Genomic DNA, 16,648 nt, shown 5'->3' on the forward strand with positions numbered 1-16,648 from the left:
TACACTTTCTAAGTGCAAAAAAATAGATAATATAATATAATACAATAAAATCCAACATATTTTTAATCGTTTGGTAAACTAATCACTATTAAAAGTCGAATAATCTTAAACTAATTATAAAGTGACCAAACTCTCCATCGTTCACGACTAACTAACGCGCGTTTTAACGAGGCCAGGAGCGGCTCAGCCAATCACGTTGGAGCTACATCTTCAGTCTCGTCCCAAGACACTAACTAAATCCTACAAACACCGCAGCTAGACAAGATTCCATATTACAGTCATGAAATAATATTTGTTTACGCATTACTTAGTCATAAATAAATTAAACCCTTGAGTTAACAAAATAATATCACAGTTAAATGAGATTCCTTGTTACAGTCACAAAATAAAAATATGCTTACACATTCCTTAGTCATACATATATAACATAATAATATCACAGTAACGAGATCTCATATGTTAGTCATAAAAATATATGCAATCACATTGAGTCACTAATCTAACAAAAGAACATTATCAACATAACACGTGGTCAAAAGGGTACTCCTAAAAATAAATAAAAAATATTACAATATTCATACCGTCACACGTATAATAACATGCATTCACCAAGGGATTAAGAAACAGCATTATCTTACTATAGCTTTAATGTGTCGAGAAAATTAGATGCAATAAATACGTCAAAATGTGACGTCTGGTTTTTGGTCTATAGATTTAGATAAGTATCATGGCGTGTTTCACAAATGCTTCTACAATTATTAATTATTGTGTTTATTTACTATTTATCGATTATACATACAGTACACTGTAAGTGCAATAAGATAATTAAGACTTTTTAATTGACGGACGAGTGAATCCATGTTACTAAGCTGATAAAATCTCTTAATAAGAAGTTAGAAAGTATTATTTTCATTTTTCAATGTTCGTGGATGGATATAATTTCTCCATTTCTTTATTATTTTCTCTAATTATTAAGATTCGGTCTATGTAATAAGTGTTTTTTATTGTCATAGGCAAGGTGCCTCTCTATATAAATCGATAAGCATTTCAGTAGCATCTCTGCTCCACTCTCCGTCGTGTGACATGGTCAAACAAAAAGCAAGGGGGCAGGCAATGGTGCGTCCATTGGAGCGTCAGCCCAACACACAACCGACTCGGACAGCAGTCACAGCGACACTGCCCCTTGCCCGTCAGTCCGTCACGCAAGTCCAGTGAAAGATTGAACAGTGCTTGAATCCCCGTCGCGCTAGTCTCGATGGTCGGGACTGCCTCAGTCCGGACTGAAAAAGCCAGTTTTTTAGGCGTCAGTCGCGCAGAGTCTCATAGTGGAAACAGGCCTTAAGGGGACCGACTACCCTCCGGAAAAACTTCTACAGTTATCATCCGATCATCATGAAACTTCAAATACATACGTAAAATGTAAAAAAAAACAACATTTTGCTTCTATGAATTTTTCGAAAAAATTGATAGAAAACGAGAAATTCATAGAAAACGGCTAAAAAGGGGTACTTTAGAAAATCTATCTCCTCCTACAAATATCATCCTACAACATCGAGACACGTATCATTCGGTTTGTAAAGACCGTCCCTATCGACTTGAAGAGCGCTTTTCTTATTTTCCCCTTAGTTTTTTTATGCGCGTTTTTCCCATTTTTCTCATTTTTCCACCCTCCCCCCCCCTTTTCCCCCATATAAAAACGAACCAGACTGAAATTCAAAAAAGTGCTCTTCAGTTCGATAGGTATGGTCTTTACGAATCGAATGGTATATGTCTCATTGCTGTAGCTTGAAAACTGTAGGAGGAGATAGGTTTTCCGTGACAATAAGTTGAACTTTACCTTTGGCTCCCTAGTGAATTTCTATCGCCCCCCACAGACACATATAAAAACATACGCCTCTTTCTTGAAATTTAGTACGCTGCAATTTTAGAGAAGATAAAGGTTAAACAAAAATGTGTCTTTTACAAACAGAACCCCATTTAGTGAACCAATATGTTTTAAGCTGTTTTAACTGTTTGAGCACTAGAAACCTAGGACATCTTGGGCAAATTTACTGCCGGACTCGTGGCCGGTCGCACGACCAATCTCCAAATTCAATTATCGAGTAATATCTCCCAAACTAATGAACGCAGCTCAATTGAACTTGGAACATGTATTCATCAGAACCTAACAGTGATTTTTAGCTCGTAAAAATTTTTGAATTTCACCTTCATTCGTGAGTTATATTGCGATAAAGGCCAAAATTCACAGTGATCAAATAATTTGAACGAAAATTTGAAATTGAACGAAATTTTGAATATACATACCTAACTACCAAACGGTGATTTTTTAGCTTCAAAAAATTTTCGATTTTACCTTCGTTTGCGAGTTTTTTTTTTCGTTTTACCGTCATTCTTGATTTCACACTTCCTTATATTCGGTCTGTATCGCCGGATAATTTGTCGCTTAAATTCGCGGCCATCAAGAAATTTCTTCTAAACTACTCAATAGATTTCAACGAAACTTTGAATATAAATACCTAACCTCCCAACGGTGATGTTTAGCTCGTGACAATTTTTCTATTTTGCTTTCGTTTGCGAGTTATACAGACATAGGAGGAACAACCGGCTTTTCTACAGGCCGGTTCAACTAAGCTCGAGCCGTTTACGAATATCCGTATACTTATAGCCGTATAACTCGCAAACGAAGGCAAAACGAAAAAAATGTAGCGAGCTAAACATCACCGTTGCTGAGGTTAGGTATTTCAATACTAAGTTTCGTTCATATCTATTCAGCAGTTTTGGAGGAAATTTCTTGATTACTGCGAATTTAAGCACGTATTGCTGTTTAAATCACGAATGAAGGTGAAATGAAAAAAAACTCACGAACAAAGAAAATAAAATAAATAAATTAAAATAATAAAATACATTTTCACGAGCTAAACATTACCGTTCGGTAGTTAGGACTGAAAATTCAAAATTTCGTTCGAATCTGTTCAATAGTTGGAAGAAATTCCTTGTTCACTGTGAATTTCGGCCCGTATTGCCATATAACTATGGCAAAAACAAATGAAGGCAAAATTTAAAAAAATTTCACGAACTAAACATTACCGTTAGGTCCAAATGAATATGTGTACCAAGTTTCAACGAGTTAAGTTCATTAGTTTGAGAGATATTCCTTGATCATTGAATTGATCCGGCCGTTAATTTGTCCGAGACATAAACCCAGGACAGGTTAAAAAACAGATCTGGGTGAAAAAACCATCGCTGGGAGTCACGATGTGCTGCACGTGTTGTGTACAAATTGTCAAACAAACGTTGAAACTTCTGACTTTAACTTCGGTCTGTCGCCCCCCTTATCGCCCCCCAAACGCCCTCTTTTTCCGTACCGCCCCCCAAAATCTTTCCACCGCCCCTAGGGGGGCGATATCGCCCACTTTGGGAACCACTGCTTTAAAGAGACGTCATGAACGTAAATATTGGCGTACAGCGATGGCAGTGGTACCATTGGAAAGAGCAGAATTCCAGCTTTCAGATGAGCACAAAAACCGGAAAACGCCAAAATTGAGAATTTTAGGGTAGTCGGTCCCCTTAAGAGTCAAAGTTCTCGGAGCCAAACCTAGGCATACTACTGAGCACACGAAATTCGTCCGTGAGAGGTAACTCAACTAAAATATCCTCACAACAATACCATGTTTACAATGTACACCCAACGGGCTGCTAACATCATCTATGTACAAAAATATATAATATATTACAACAAATGAGAATTATATTTTGATCCTTTGAAGACATATTGATAGGTGAAAGTAGGTAGATGAAAATTCCTACCTAATTTGCAAATGCTTGAGTCGAGAACACTGTAGCATTTCGCCTAGACAAGTGAAACATTGAATAAAAGCATTATCAAAGTGCAACGAAAAGTAATATCATATAAGAAAATCACAGTACTAAAAAGTTTAATTTTTTTGCAACATGATGACAGGTTATAACCTGCTTTTTATAGAAAATATAGCTCGAAGGTGTCCAGCTCGTTCACGCAGAGTTGGCGTCGTAGCGGCACTCGCCTAGACGACGGTACCGTAGATTGACAGCGCGTATTTACGTACAAACAGTAAATAATCACCATTATCACAATAAAACATAGGACATAATAATTCTTTATTACAAAATAATTGCACAATAATAATAATGTCAATAATTCATGTATCAATTAACAATAAATGAAGTATAGAAATAAGTCCACACATAGCCGGGGCCAGCAGATGACGAGTGACGCTTAGCAGACGATTGTAACTTTAACCCTCTACCGCCTGCATGAGCAACCGGAGCAATATTGTCACCAGCCTACTTTCCAAAAAGGATAAGTGAGCGAAAAATGACTTGCACTGATGATTACCTCCACGTGCGACAACTTTAAAATGTTCTCTGTTGCGTCCAAAAAAATTAACGTCCTTAGGTTGCTACACTCATTAAGTTACGACTTAGCGTATAACATAACATAACATAGTGATGTCGGCGCTGAAGTGTAGGCCTGATGTGGCCTGTCGCCGATTCTTTTCCTTTTCGTGCCTTGTTCACAGAAGATCTAATATCGTGTTATTTGCCCGGATCTTTTCATTTCATGATATCATTTATATCATGACTGGCGATAGTTTGAAGTAGCTACTAGACTTCCACCGGGTTCGATAAGGAGCTAGGCATTTCAAATCTGAACATATATTTTTCCATAGCTTTATCTAGTCTGTTCTTGAACGCGTTCATACTTGGAGCGCCAACGATGTCATGGGGAGGCTGTTCCACATGTCGGTGATTCGAAGCGAGAAAAAATTTTGTCGCGTTAAGAAGTTGCAGCGCAATTTTTTTAGCTTATAGCCGTGGCCCCTGGTGTTGGTTCTTGTTTCAAATTCTAGTAACCCTTCAGGGACCTTGTGTATATTGCACAATATTGAATATACACAATGTGTATATTCAGGGACTTGTGTTGTATAATTCAAGTTGAAAGTTATGTTCCCGGAGAGTGACATACGGCGGTGGAGGGTTAATGCTATCGATACGTAATAATCACCCTAGAAGAAGGCTGCTTGTTTCTGTCACGAAATAAAAAATGTCTACGAACTACTTAGTCACACATAAGTTAAAAACTTTCAGTAAAATCACAAGCGAATCAATGCTCAAAAAAATCGATCAAAAATTTGTGTTCCGTCACATGTGGAACAACGAGCTGAGTTAAGGCCAGCCAATCATTTAGCCCTTTCAGTTGTTTGATTTGTTAACAACGCTCTGAGTTACAGCAAATAAAGCGAGTTCATGTGAGGCGTGACATCAATTACATTTGAAATAGCCTCTTCAACGAAAGTTCTGGCGCATATTAAATCACACTGAATCTGTAATGTACCACCGATGAATATGGAGCACTTGTAAATGAATAATAGCAAAACAAAGTCAGCTTCATCCCTTGGTTAAAATAAACTACTGCAAATCTTTTGGTTGGAAATAAACTTCTGAATGCTTCACAGTGCACAATTTTTGTTTACATGTTGTCACTTTCTCCAGCCGATCATATAACAATATGTGGAATAAAGAAGTGAATTTGAAATTATTTTGGTTGCACATTGTTCAATGGATGCTTGATCATAAGAAAAGGATACCATGCCCAAACAACGTATGATTATTTATGATAATAATAATAATGAAATTAATAATAACAATAATAATAAAAATAAAATTAATATAACTTTTAATTTCAGGATNTACAACTCTAGATGTGTATAAGAGACAGCAACAGCATCGTGCATCAGGTGGCCCAAATGAGGGCGGATGAACGATAATCAGAGGCGGCGATCCATCGTGGCCTGGGACTGCTATGTCCCAAACAAATACTAAGGATACTCTTCTTTAAAACCTATGGGGGAAGAGGCAGATTTGACATGAGCAATGAAATGGATCTGCAGAAAAAAAACAATATAAAACATCTGCAAAACCCTAAAAAATCGTTAACGATATTTCAAAAGGGTTTCTAAACCTCTACCCCGATTGAAAAACGCTGGGGTAAACTAGAAGAAAAAGGCAATTTTTCATTGCCATATGGAAATTCTCATCTGCAGTATCCACACTGTGCGCTAACACGGCAGAATCGACCACATACTAATGAGCCTTGTGAAAAGATATTCATTTTATGATTGGGATGGCAGGATAATTACAGAAATGGTGCAGCGAATCACTGAACACAATGTACACTGTAGCAGCATGCCAATGTACACTGCAGCAGCATGACAATGTACACTGTAGCAGCATGACAATGTACACTGTAGCAGCATGACAATGTACACTGCAGCAACATGCCAATGTACACTGTAGCACACTGTAGCAGCATGACAATGTACACTGTAGCAACATGCCAATGTACACTGTAGCAGCATGACAATGTACACTGTAGCAGCATGACAATGTACACTGTAGCAGCATGGCAATGTACACTGTAGCAACATGCCAATGTACACTGTAGCAGCATGGCAATATACACTGTAGCATTACTATGAATACAATATCAAATGAAATTCTGCAAATGCTTTCAATCGGTATAATAGCAATGAAAATTTTTTTCAAACCTAACCAAACAATACAATCTTCTTGTCATTTGATTGGTGGCCCCGAAAAGTCAATCAACCAATCAAATATATTGTAAAAACCTGCTCTCTTCCTTGCTTCAATGGTGCACCAGTAGGGCAGGGGTGACTGCAGCTGTAGACGGCCTTGTACTTAATCTCTTGCTTAAACGAATTAAATGAATAATTTTCATTGGCCGCTGTTCAGAATCTTTATTTGCAGGAGATTGGAAGTTGTCCTGAATCGTAACTCTGATTGGCTGGTACCACCAGAGGTGCCGCTGATTGGTGGACATTTCTTTAAACTGCAATGATTGGTTCTCACGTGTAATAATTTCACGCCTAAAATCGCATGTTTTTTTACCGCAGTACTTGGCCAACATCGTCAATTTTAAGTTTTTCAAGTACAGAAGCCAGATAGCAGTTAATACTGATAGCGCTAAGTCGAAAAAATGTCCTCTCTCGTCTTAGGTCAAGACTGCTGCAGGATCAAGCTCTGCGCACTCGTACATGGTTGTTATATAACACGTAAATCAGCCAAAAACGTACTTAAGTATTTATATATTTTTCAGTTAATATTGTTAACACATAAAGCTAGTAAAAACGCATCCAAGTATTTATGTATATATATTTTTCAGTTGGTATTTTTAACAACGCATCTAATTGCAGCTAAAAAAACAGCTGAAAAAGCAGCTAAAATGCACCTGCAGCTAAAAATACAATGAAAATAATATTCATTAGGAGTGAAATTACAATGTATTTTTTATAGATGATTCTAATATTTTTAACACGCATATTAAGCAAAAACTCACCTTCGTGCAGATAACAATTTAATGAACTCAGAAGTTCCCTAACCTATAATAATATAGAATAGAAGTGTCGGCGTTGAAGAAATAGGCCCATGGCCTGTTGCTGATTCTTGAATTTTTCGTGACTTGATTCACAAGGGATGCGGCCTTTGGAACCCGATCTTTCTAATGTCACGGGCATTTCTGATATCCATGTCTAACAGATTGCTGTATTTAAAATTTTACTGTAATTGTTAAATGTTACTGAGAATTAAACTTCAGAAGGTATTATTTAGAATGAAATATGATAAAAAATAGATACTGCAGCCACAGTCGGGAGAAGAAAAGCAAAGCTTCGCTAAAAAATCGCAAATAAATTACATGAGCTTATAAATTAGATGATTAATTTAGATCACATTCTATTTATTATTAAGATGGCGATGCTGCTCGTAATTTATGCATGAGAATGAATAGTTCGGTGAAACTGAAATGGAATATGTGATTTAAGAGTGCATTTAGAAAAGTTACATAGAAGCGTATTATTTATAGTATAATTATAAATAGGAGCGTTTGACATTAAAAAATAATTTTTAAGTTCATTCTAAAACGATGCAACTATAACGTCCTGCATGTGGTACATTTACTTCGTTAACATTTTGAAGCACCTCGTACAATAATTATTTTAAAAACAACCAACCTGTATTTATTTTTCAGGTTTTTGACCTGTTTTTGACCTGTATTTATTTTCAGGTTATTCTGAGCTAAGCAAACCTAAGTTTAAGATATTTTGATTTCAATCCTCCCTTGCAAGCTATTCGCATGGTCGAATCACTATTTCTATCCATAATAGCAGTATTTTGAAATTCATTCAGACTTCAAATCAAATCGAAATTAAATCAAAATAAAATAAAATAAGATTTATTATTAGGGTAAGTTTGCACTAAAAATGAGAGGAGTCATTCAGGGATAGAGATTTTTTAACAATAAAAAATAGTGTTTGAAAAATTTTGTAATTTATAAAGGATTGGAATGCTGGATGAAAAGAACGTAGACTTTCGTCGTCTTGCACACGTTTGGTTAGTGAGATATCCTGCCATCTGACTTTTCAAATCAACGCCAACCAGAAACATTAATCTGATATTTCCCCGTGACGTGGAAAAAGTTGCTCCAATTAAAACAGATGAATTTAAATTAACATAAAAATTGTTCACAATGTGAAATAATTCCTTAATAACTTTGTGCTTCGAGCTATGCGCTGCTACCGCGTATAACATGGAGAACAAAGCACTGATTGCATTTTTTTGTCGGGTAGAAATTCATACACTTAGGATGCACAGCCCCGCTGCCATTTTGCAGCATAAACTATCTCTGCATTATTAGCCATAACATAGTCGCCAACTTGTAGACTAACTGGAAGCTTCCAGGTACGCACTTTCTGCAAAGGGCGCTGCGACCATAGCAGGTCAGGGTCTCGGAGACACATAACAGAAAGTCTTGTTTCTGGATCAATAGAGCTAACATCTTCAAAACTGAATGAACAAAACCCATTTACAACAAACTAATTCGCAGTATTAACTCAACCGAATTATATTGGAAGCGAGCACGAAGATTAGTTGTCAGGAATCATGCATGACACGAGTAGGGTCTTTATTTCAGGGTCTTTGTTCGCGCAGCCCTGATTACTCCTGAGATCACATTTTAGAGATTTATATCAATGCCAGCTAGGATAAATAATTCTTAGTTTATATGCACACTATTTCTGCATCGGTACGAGATTGAATTCGTACTTTTACCATATTGCCGATGTACACTTTTGACCGTAAGTGCTACATACACGCATTTTCCTTGCTGCATACATGCCGTAAGTACTACATACACGTCGTAAGTATTACATACACGCCGTAAGTATTATATACACGCCAGGAGTACTACACGCATGCCGTAAGTACTACATACAAACCGTAAGTATTATATACACGCCAGGAGTACTACATGCATGTCGTAAGTACTACATACAAACCGTAAGTATTATATACACGCCAGGAGTACTACATGCACGTCGTAAGTACTACATACACGCCGTAAGTACTACATACACGTCGTAAGTACTACATACACGTCGTAAGTATTGCATACACGCCGGGAGCACTACACGCATGCCGGGACTACTACATACACGCTTTCGACGGCTTTCCATTTATTTAATCGCTAATTTTTTTCTAGACATGAAGCTTGTGACCAACGGAGAGCTCTTGTTCTCGCCACACTTGAATACTGCGCCTAGGAGCACACGTTGGATCCTCTGCTAGCGCAAAGGCCGTGGCGCCAGTAATACAGCAGATGCAAGCTTGCATGGCGTAAGCTAATCCAGTCTTGCGCACATACTTTCAAAAAAGTTATGAGATCGTAAGTTCATCAGCCAATCATTGACTGCCTTTCAAGCAAAATCCACCAATCACAGACAAGAAAATAGAGCGTAAGTACTTACGTTCCTTTAGAGAGTTTTGAAAGTATAGGCCCCAGGAATATAAGCTTGCATGGCGTAAGCTAATCCAGACCTGACGGATATGCTGCCTAGCTTGTACCGATGTGCGATAATATGTCAATAACTATAATTTGTTTAAAATATCGCGAATCGCAGGTTCATATCCTAATCTGATTTTAATAAAGAAAGAGAACCATGCATAAAGCTCTATGGGGTATGAAAGAAATTAATCAAATTTCAATATTATAATAAATCTATTAGCCTATTGACCAAGTATAATCTAATTTTGTTCTTTCATAGAAGTCAATGTGAATAATAAAAAGTATAGACAAAATTTTAGAGAAGTATTGATTTGAATTTTTTTTCTTTTTAGATATTTTTGGATTCTTTTCAAGAGAATGTAATGAGTAGTTAAATTTCCTGGGTCGTCCGAAAAATTTGACACGTTGACTCCGATTGCTTCATCTTTACTATTATTTCAATGTTTGTACTATTATGAATTTTTATGTCTCACTACGTCCTGGAGAAAAACAATTCGTGGTACGCAAATGTACCACTTCAGAGTATACGTGTTAAACTTGGTAAGAGATACGTCAAAATATTCCTGCATTATTTTCGCTTCTAACTTTGATGCTAAATAATTTTGATTTGCCGTTCTCCGGAGTATGAATGACTCGCTTTTTGAAACGTCTTTTTATGGTTGATAATTCGAAATTTTGCCTTTAATTTAAATTTTCATGTACGGGTGATTCTAAATCGCTATTTTGCGGTTCAAATTGAATCATATAAGTATGGTTTAAATTTTGGCAAGGCTCAATCGAACCAAATCGTTACCAGATAAGCCCACCAGTAATTTTTTGCCAGTTCTTGTCAGTTTAAAATACGAGTACACCAGTGGAAGGCAATCGATGAAAACTATTTTTAGTAATGTTGCTCATAATGAAATTCTATAAGGGACTAAAGATTCTAAAAAATTCCGAATGAAGGTAAAAATATTATGTAATTTTAGCCCGTGGCATATTTAATATTTCTTTATCGCACTATATCATTTTTTTTTGGTTCTCCCTTTGCTTCACAGATACATCATTCCTTGATTCTAAATAATTGAAAAAAAGATATCTCTCATCGTAAAAGTGCGGAAATGATTATCCCTGTTAGTCATCTTCTAAATGATAGCCTCTTTTGTTCTAATGTAAACTGGTAGTCTCTTGAACTGGTACTCTCTTAAACTGGTACTCTCTTAAACTGATACTCTCTTAAACTGGTTCTCTCTTAAACTGGTACTCTCTTAAACTGGTACTCTCTTAAACTGGTACTCTCTTAAACTGGTACTCTCTTAAACTGGTACTCTCTTAAACTGGGACTCAAATCCGATAGCGTAAACACTGAAGAAATACCTTATTGTCCCGGTCATTTATTTAATGTTTCATTGTATTGTTCGCAGCCTTGGCTCAAGCAGGCCGGCATCTGCGACACCTCTGCAAAAAAAAATAACATCAGGTGAAGGTTGTTACTTTCAGCTATAAAGACCTGCACCAGCCCACTGCATTCGTTGCTAGTGTCGTCGTCATGCGTTCCTTGGTAAGACTCAAGGTGTTGTTCCTCTGCTATTGCGTAGGCATTTCCAATATCCTTTGTAGTCCTCAATATAATGATGATTTCAAATAATTTTCTAGAGAAAATTTTAAATTATCTCCTCTCTTTTATACATTAGGATATAAGTCCTCGCTTCGACGTTACCTTAATTAAAGTCATTATGCTGAATGATCTTCACAATCACAACATGTGACGTATTTCTAATAGTCATAGTTTCTTAGTTTATGTTTTCTTTAGCTCCACCTCTACAAAATAACTGGCTTCTGATATTAACTTGATTTCTATGATTTAGGTCGCATATATTTCATTCGAAACATTAGTTTGTGTAACTTTGGTCGCTTTCTCTCACAGATTGCCTTGAGTGTACTTGTGGTGCTCGCTGCCGCTCGGCCCGAGTCGGTGCCGCGGGAGCAGCAGGACTTGCCGGACATCGATGGGGTCAGGGACGCTTAATTAATTTCGTTAATCCTAATTAACTTTGAAAATCTTTCGCATGAAACAAATATTGTACTTTTTTTGCTTGTTATTGGTACTCTTTGTTAGGGTAATTAATAAGTACATTGTGCCATGTAGCTTTTAGCTTATTATTGTACATCGTAGATAAGATTGTTTGTTTCTTGCAGGCTTTCACTGTGTTTTTCAATTTGTCTTCATATATTGACAAATGCTCCCTTGAACGGTGTTTAGATGTGATAATGTTGGTGGTAATGTTGGTTTAGGTGGTGAAAAAAGTGCTTTTTCTTGCCTTATTTTCTGTCCATTATAACCACTCGTAACTTGCTTCGCATCCTTCAACAGGATTCAGTCCAGAGCGTACTGAGGTTCCTGCCCGTGATCACTGAGAGCATCCGCGGATCTGACAGATCCCAGGCAGTCCAGAAGATCGGATCCGCCGTTGCGGAGATCATCAAGGAGAACGCACCTGAGGAACGCAAAGAGCAGATCGAAGGAAGCGCGGATCTCACAAACGCGATCCTGTCCGCTGTTGGGGATCTTGTCAAGGACGTTCCCGCAGTCGATGTCCCTGAGATTGTCATCCCTAAGGTCGTGATCCCTAAAGTCGTCATCCCCGATATCCCTGAAGTGAAAATCCCTGACTTCGAAATCCCGGATTTCTCTAAGACTGATTTCAGTAAGCCTCAGGAAATCGTGATTCCTGAAATCAAAGTTCCCGATGTTCCTGAAGTAAACATCCCCGACATTCCAGAGTTTAACGCACCTGAGATCGTGATCCCTGAATTTAATATTCGAGTTGCATAAGAAGTTAAAAAAATCGGAAATTCATATTTTTGAATTTAGTTTTTGTCCACATGTTTGCGTCAGTCTAGCGCGATTCAAAACTATTTACAAAGCATTGCTCATTTCATGAAGTGTAAAAATGTTTGTAACTCAAATAAAGAAAAAAGTAAAAAAACTCCTGGCGTATTTTATTGGGGGGAAAAGTTAGTAATGCTGACACTGAATGCGCACAAACTGCAATTTTACCAATTAAAAATGTTTTACACGAGTGGGAGAAATGTTATTACAACGGTAGAGTTCTTTCTATTAATTTAGCATTCGAGTCTATTACAAGCTCCGGTTGTTCATCCTTTGTTTGCTTCAGTGATAAATTCTGGGAATGTTTGGCAAAGTTTAAGATATAAATAAAATTTATTCACGATTACCGCACGCTTTCTTTCCTGCTTCTCGGGGGAAATGATTTAATTGATAAAATTTGGCATTTTGCTCCATTATGTCTTTAGAGGCAGCATAGAACAATTTGTCGCGATTTAAAAACGAAAAATTACTCGTGAACTGAATGGTTTTATTTCTATATTATTTTTATATATATTTTTCATTTATTTGGATTGGTCAATTGTTTGCATAAAAGATTTACCGTCAATGCCACAAACTTTGCCACAGCACCACTGTCGCAGGCCTGTAATTGTTTTAACAATCAATTTTTTAACAAAACGGTGCCACAACTTTCCAGCGCAATTGAAAAATAGTTATTGTGTGGCAATCGAACCCTACAAATCGTAATTCTGAACCGTACTATATATGTATAATTGGTTTTTATTGACGCGCGGTATGTGCTGTATATAACTGCCGAGAGCTGACTTACGTGGCACTGATAGTAGGCTAAATTTTCATGCGAGTTCTAATATTAAAAATTACAAGCTTCTTATGACGAGCAAGTCATAAGTACAGGAACTGCATGCAAAAAACATAATTTTTTTAAAGAGAAAAGTACTCCCAAAGAGAACTTTTTTCTCACTTGTGCGTTTATCGCGGCTAAAAATTCAAGTATGTATGTGCAAAACAAGTCAGTTAAATTTAGCGTCTTACATGAGAATCTGGGACCGATAATAAAATTGGTTTTCAATTGCTAGTTTAAGTTCAACTACGAGAGAGGTTACCGAGAGGCAGTTAACGGACAAACGGTAAAAGTAGGTATAAAAAGTGTTAAAGGTTATAAATATAATAATGAACTGTTATTATATGATAAACTCCAATTATAAATAGAAATATTATAACTTATAAAATATTAGAAACTATAATTTAATTTTTACTTGAACCATGAGAAAAACATTAGAAACTGCAAGAAAAACCTACTCGAAACCTATATATTAAACGTTCTTGAAGCTGATTTGTGAAGTCTATCGGACTGTGGTAATAAAATGACTTATCGCTGGATAAAGCCTTATAGTTGTAAAATAATAAGATTGATTTTGCGCCTCAATTAGCAACCGAATGAAAAGATTACAGTCTTGCAGTCATCTCATAAACGTGAACATCTCATGAACTGTGGGAGAATTTTTTCAATATTTTTGTCAATAGATTTTTTAGAAGGTATTTAACAAAAACTGTTGCGAGTGATGATATAGCTTCGGTTTTAGGCCTACAAATTGGGTTTTATTTTTGAATCGATTTATGCGTCACGAACACCAGCCCTCTTCGGTTATTCTTACAATGGATGTAATAACATTTTACTTGTATCGTCAATTCGAAGTCTACGATTGTATTGTTAGGAGAAATTCAATTATAAAATTCTGTTTAATTCCTTATTATAAGTTTCGTCTAAAAAATTCGCTTGGATGAGCCGATAGCAGGTCTGCTTTGTGATTGTAGCTCAGTAAATTTTATCATACTTTAAAAGCAAAAAACTGGCAAATAACTCTCCCCTATATGGCCGAAAACGACAATACTTATCTTAAGTTCAAAATTCAATAATCAATCGAACAAACGACTATAGCAGTGATTAAAAACTCGGACAAGACATAAAACCGTATCTTTCACAATATTTAACTAATTACTTGTTCAATTAAAAATGTTCTACACGAGTGGGAGAAATGTTATTACAACGGTAGAGTTCTTTCTATTAACTTAGCATTCGAGTCTATTACGAGCTAAGTACTAATACTAATTAATTACTAACATTTACCTAAATTACTTATTATATTATTATTACTAATGCATCAAAAAGTAAATGCTATGTGTTTCCATTCAAAAGTATGCAAGGATTCCAAAGTCTTGAGTTCTGTAGCACCGAAGGTGGAAGCTGATATTGTAAAATTGCTTTTGGATACAAGTGCTGAGGTGGGCAGGGAGGAGCACAGCTGAATAAGGTTGATGTGCAAGTAGATTTTGCAGAGTGATTATTGCTCGTCGCTGTGCTCTCCAATCAGTTGTAGAAGTTACTCGATGTCATTCCGTCTTACGCTGATACGCAAGGCTCAAAACTGGACTCGTAAATCAGAAATTTAGGACCGCACCCGGTCATGCGTATCATAAATACATACACCTAGAGGAGGAACCTGTTTCATAATTATTGGCCAACAATAACTGCAAGTTATCATTTGGCAAATATTTCATCAACAGTACCTGCTACTCACAGTTTTTAGAAGCAGAGTTTCAGAAGCAAAGCTAAAGGATGATAAAATGCAAATGAACGCTTTTCCTACCTTCAACCTCTGTATTTCTCATCAGAATGACGTGAACTACTCAAAATTGATCTGATCTTCTGATGAGAACTATTTTTCATCAGAATGATGAGAAATACAGTTCTCATCTCATGATGAGAACTCAATTTCTAATTTCAGTTTACTCAAATTTCTAAATTTGAGTTAACACGAGGATTTGCGGGACTCGTCCAATTCAGGTTGGAAGGTTTATTTTACTTCTTCGATTATATGTTGAAAAGTTAATTTGGCCGGTTTCCGAAATGGTTACAATGAAAATACGAACAATTTTTGTAACATTTTCTTCGTTTAAAATTCATGTTTCCGTAATAAAGTAGTTTAATTTACATCCAGATCGGTAACGTATTACTTAATATTTCAAACTAAAACCTACTTTGGCATACAAGTTTGCTGTATACATTAATAAATATTCAAGTTTGGTGGAATGCTACAAATATCCGCGAGAATATTATCAAATATTAAATGAACCCAAGTTTGAATAGAATCTCCGCTTGCAGGAGTATATCGACGTACACAGTGTACATTTTGTCTAGCTCGGGGTATAAGTGAAACTCTAGCTGTGAAAGGCTGGTTCATATAGCACCATTAATGGGTTTTCTATCATACTAATTAATTCTGCTGTGTTGTTATTAATAATAGTCATCCAAACAGTAGATGAGGTTCTCACGCCATCATTTTTATGTTCAACTGTATTCGTTCGATGATAGAAAATATTCTGTGAAACGATTGATTTCACGAATAATTTTCAGAATTTACTGTATTTTTCTTCCACAGATAACCTCATTGGATATTATTATACCAAGTACTATCGTCGGTATTAAAAATATCAGGTGATGAACTTTCAATTACGAGCAGGAGTTACGTAACGACTGACCTCACTCTCAAGCTCTCATCGAAAGGTCGTGGGCAACGAGGCAGTCCCGATACTAGCACCTTAGCAATGATTGAAATGATTTAGGCTGCAGGTGGTGTAAGCACTTCTTTAACTGGAAGTTTCTGAAACTCAGCGATTTCATATGATTATTTCAGCACTAACTAAAGTGATTCTGGAATTTTGCGTTCTGTTACGGCCGATTCTGTAGCTCCGCAGCGTGCGCTGGAAGGTCATTTATGAATTTGAGGTCATCAATCACTATCTGCTTCTTATGCGGGAATTTGCAGTGCATGTATAAAAATATGCGTTAAAAATTACATTTTAAAGACAACATTTTTAAAAAATTCAGTGTCTGCGAT

General features: G+C 36.5%; 1 protein-coding gene across 1 annotated transcript; it reads left to right on the top strand.

Moving 5' to 3' along the window:
- The first annotated feature begins 11,357 nt into the window (after positions 1 to 11,357).
- LOC108664301 (periaxin-like) lies at positions 11,358 to 13,116 on the top strand. The gene is made up of 3 exons (XM_018150870.2): positions 11,358 to 11,438; positions 11,805 to 11,891; positions 12,252 to 13,116. Exons 1-3 carry the CDS (start codon positions 11,427 to 11,429, stop codon positions 12,711 to 12,713), a joined length of 561 nt encoding a protein of 186 aa, XP_018006359.1. The 5' UTR covers positions 11,358 to 11,426; the 3' UTR covers positions 12,714 to 13,116.
- The last annotated feature ends 3,532 nt before the right edge of the window (positions 13,117 to 16,648 follow it).

Source organism: Hyalella azteca, unplaced genomic scaffold, assembly GCF_000764305.2.
Source record: "Hyalella azteca isolate HAZT.00-mixed unplaced genomic scaffold, Hazt_2.0.2 contig7253, whole genome shotgun sequence".
Classification (NCBI taxonomy): domain Eukaryota; kingdom Metazoa; phylum Arthropoda; class Malacostraca; order Amphipoda; family Hyalellidae; genus Hyalella; species Hyalella azteca.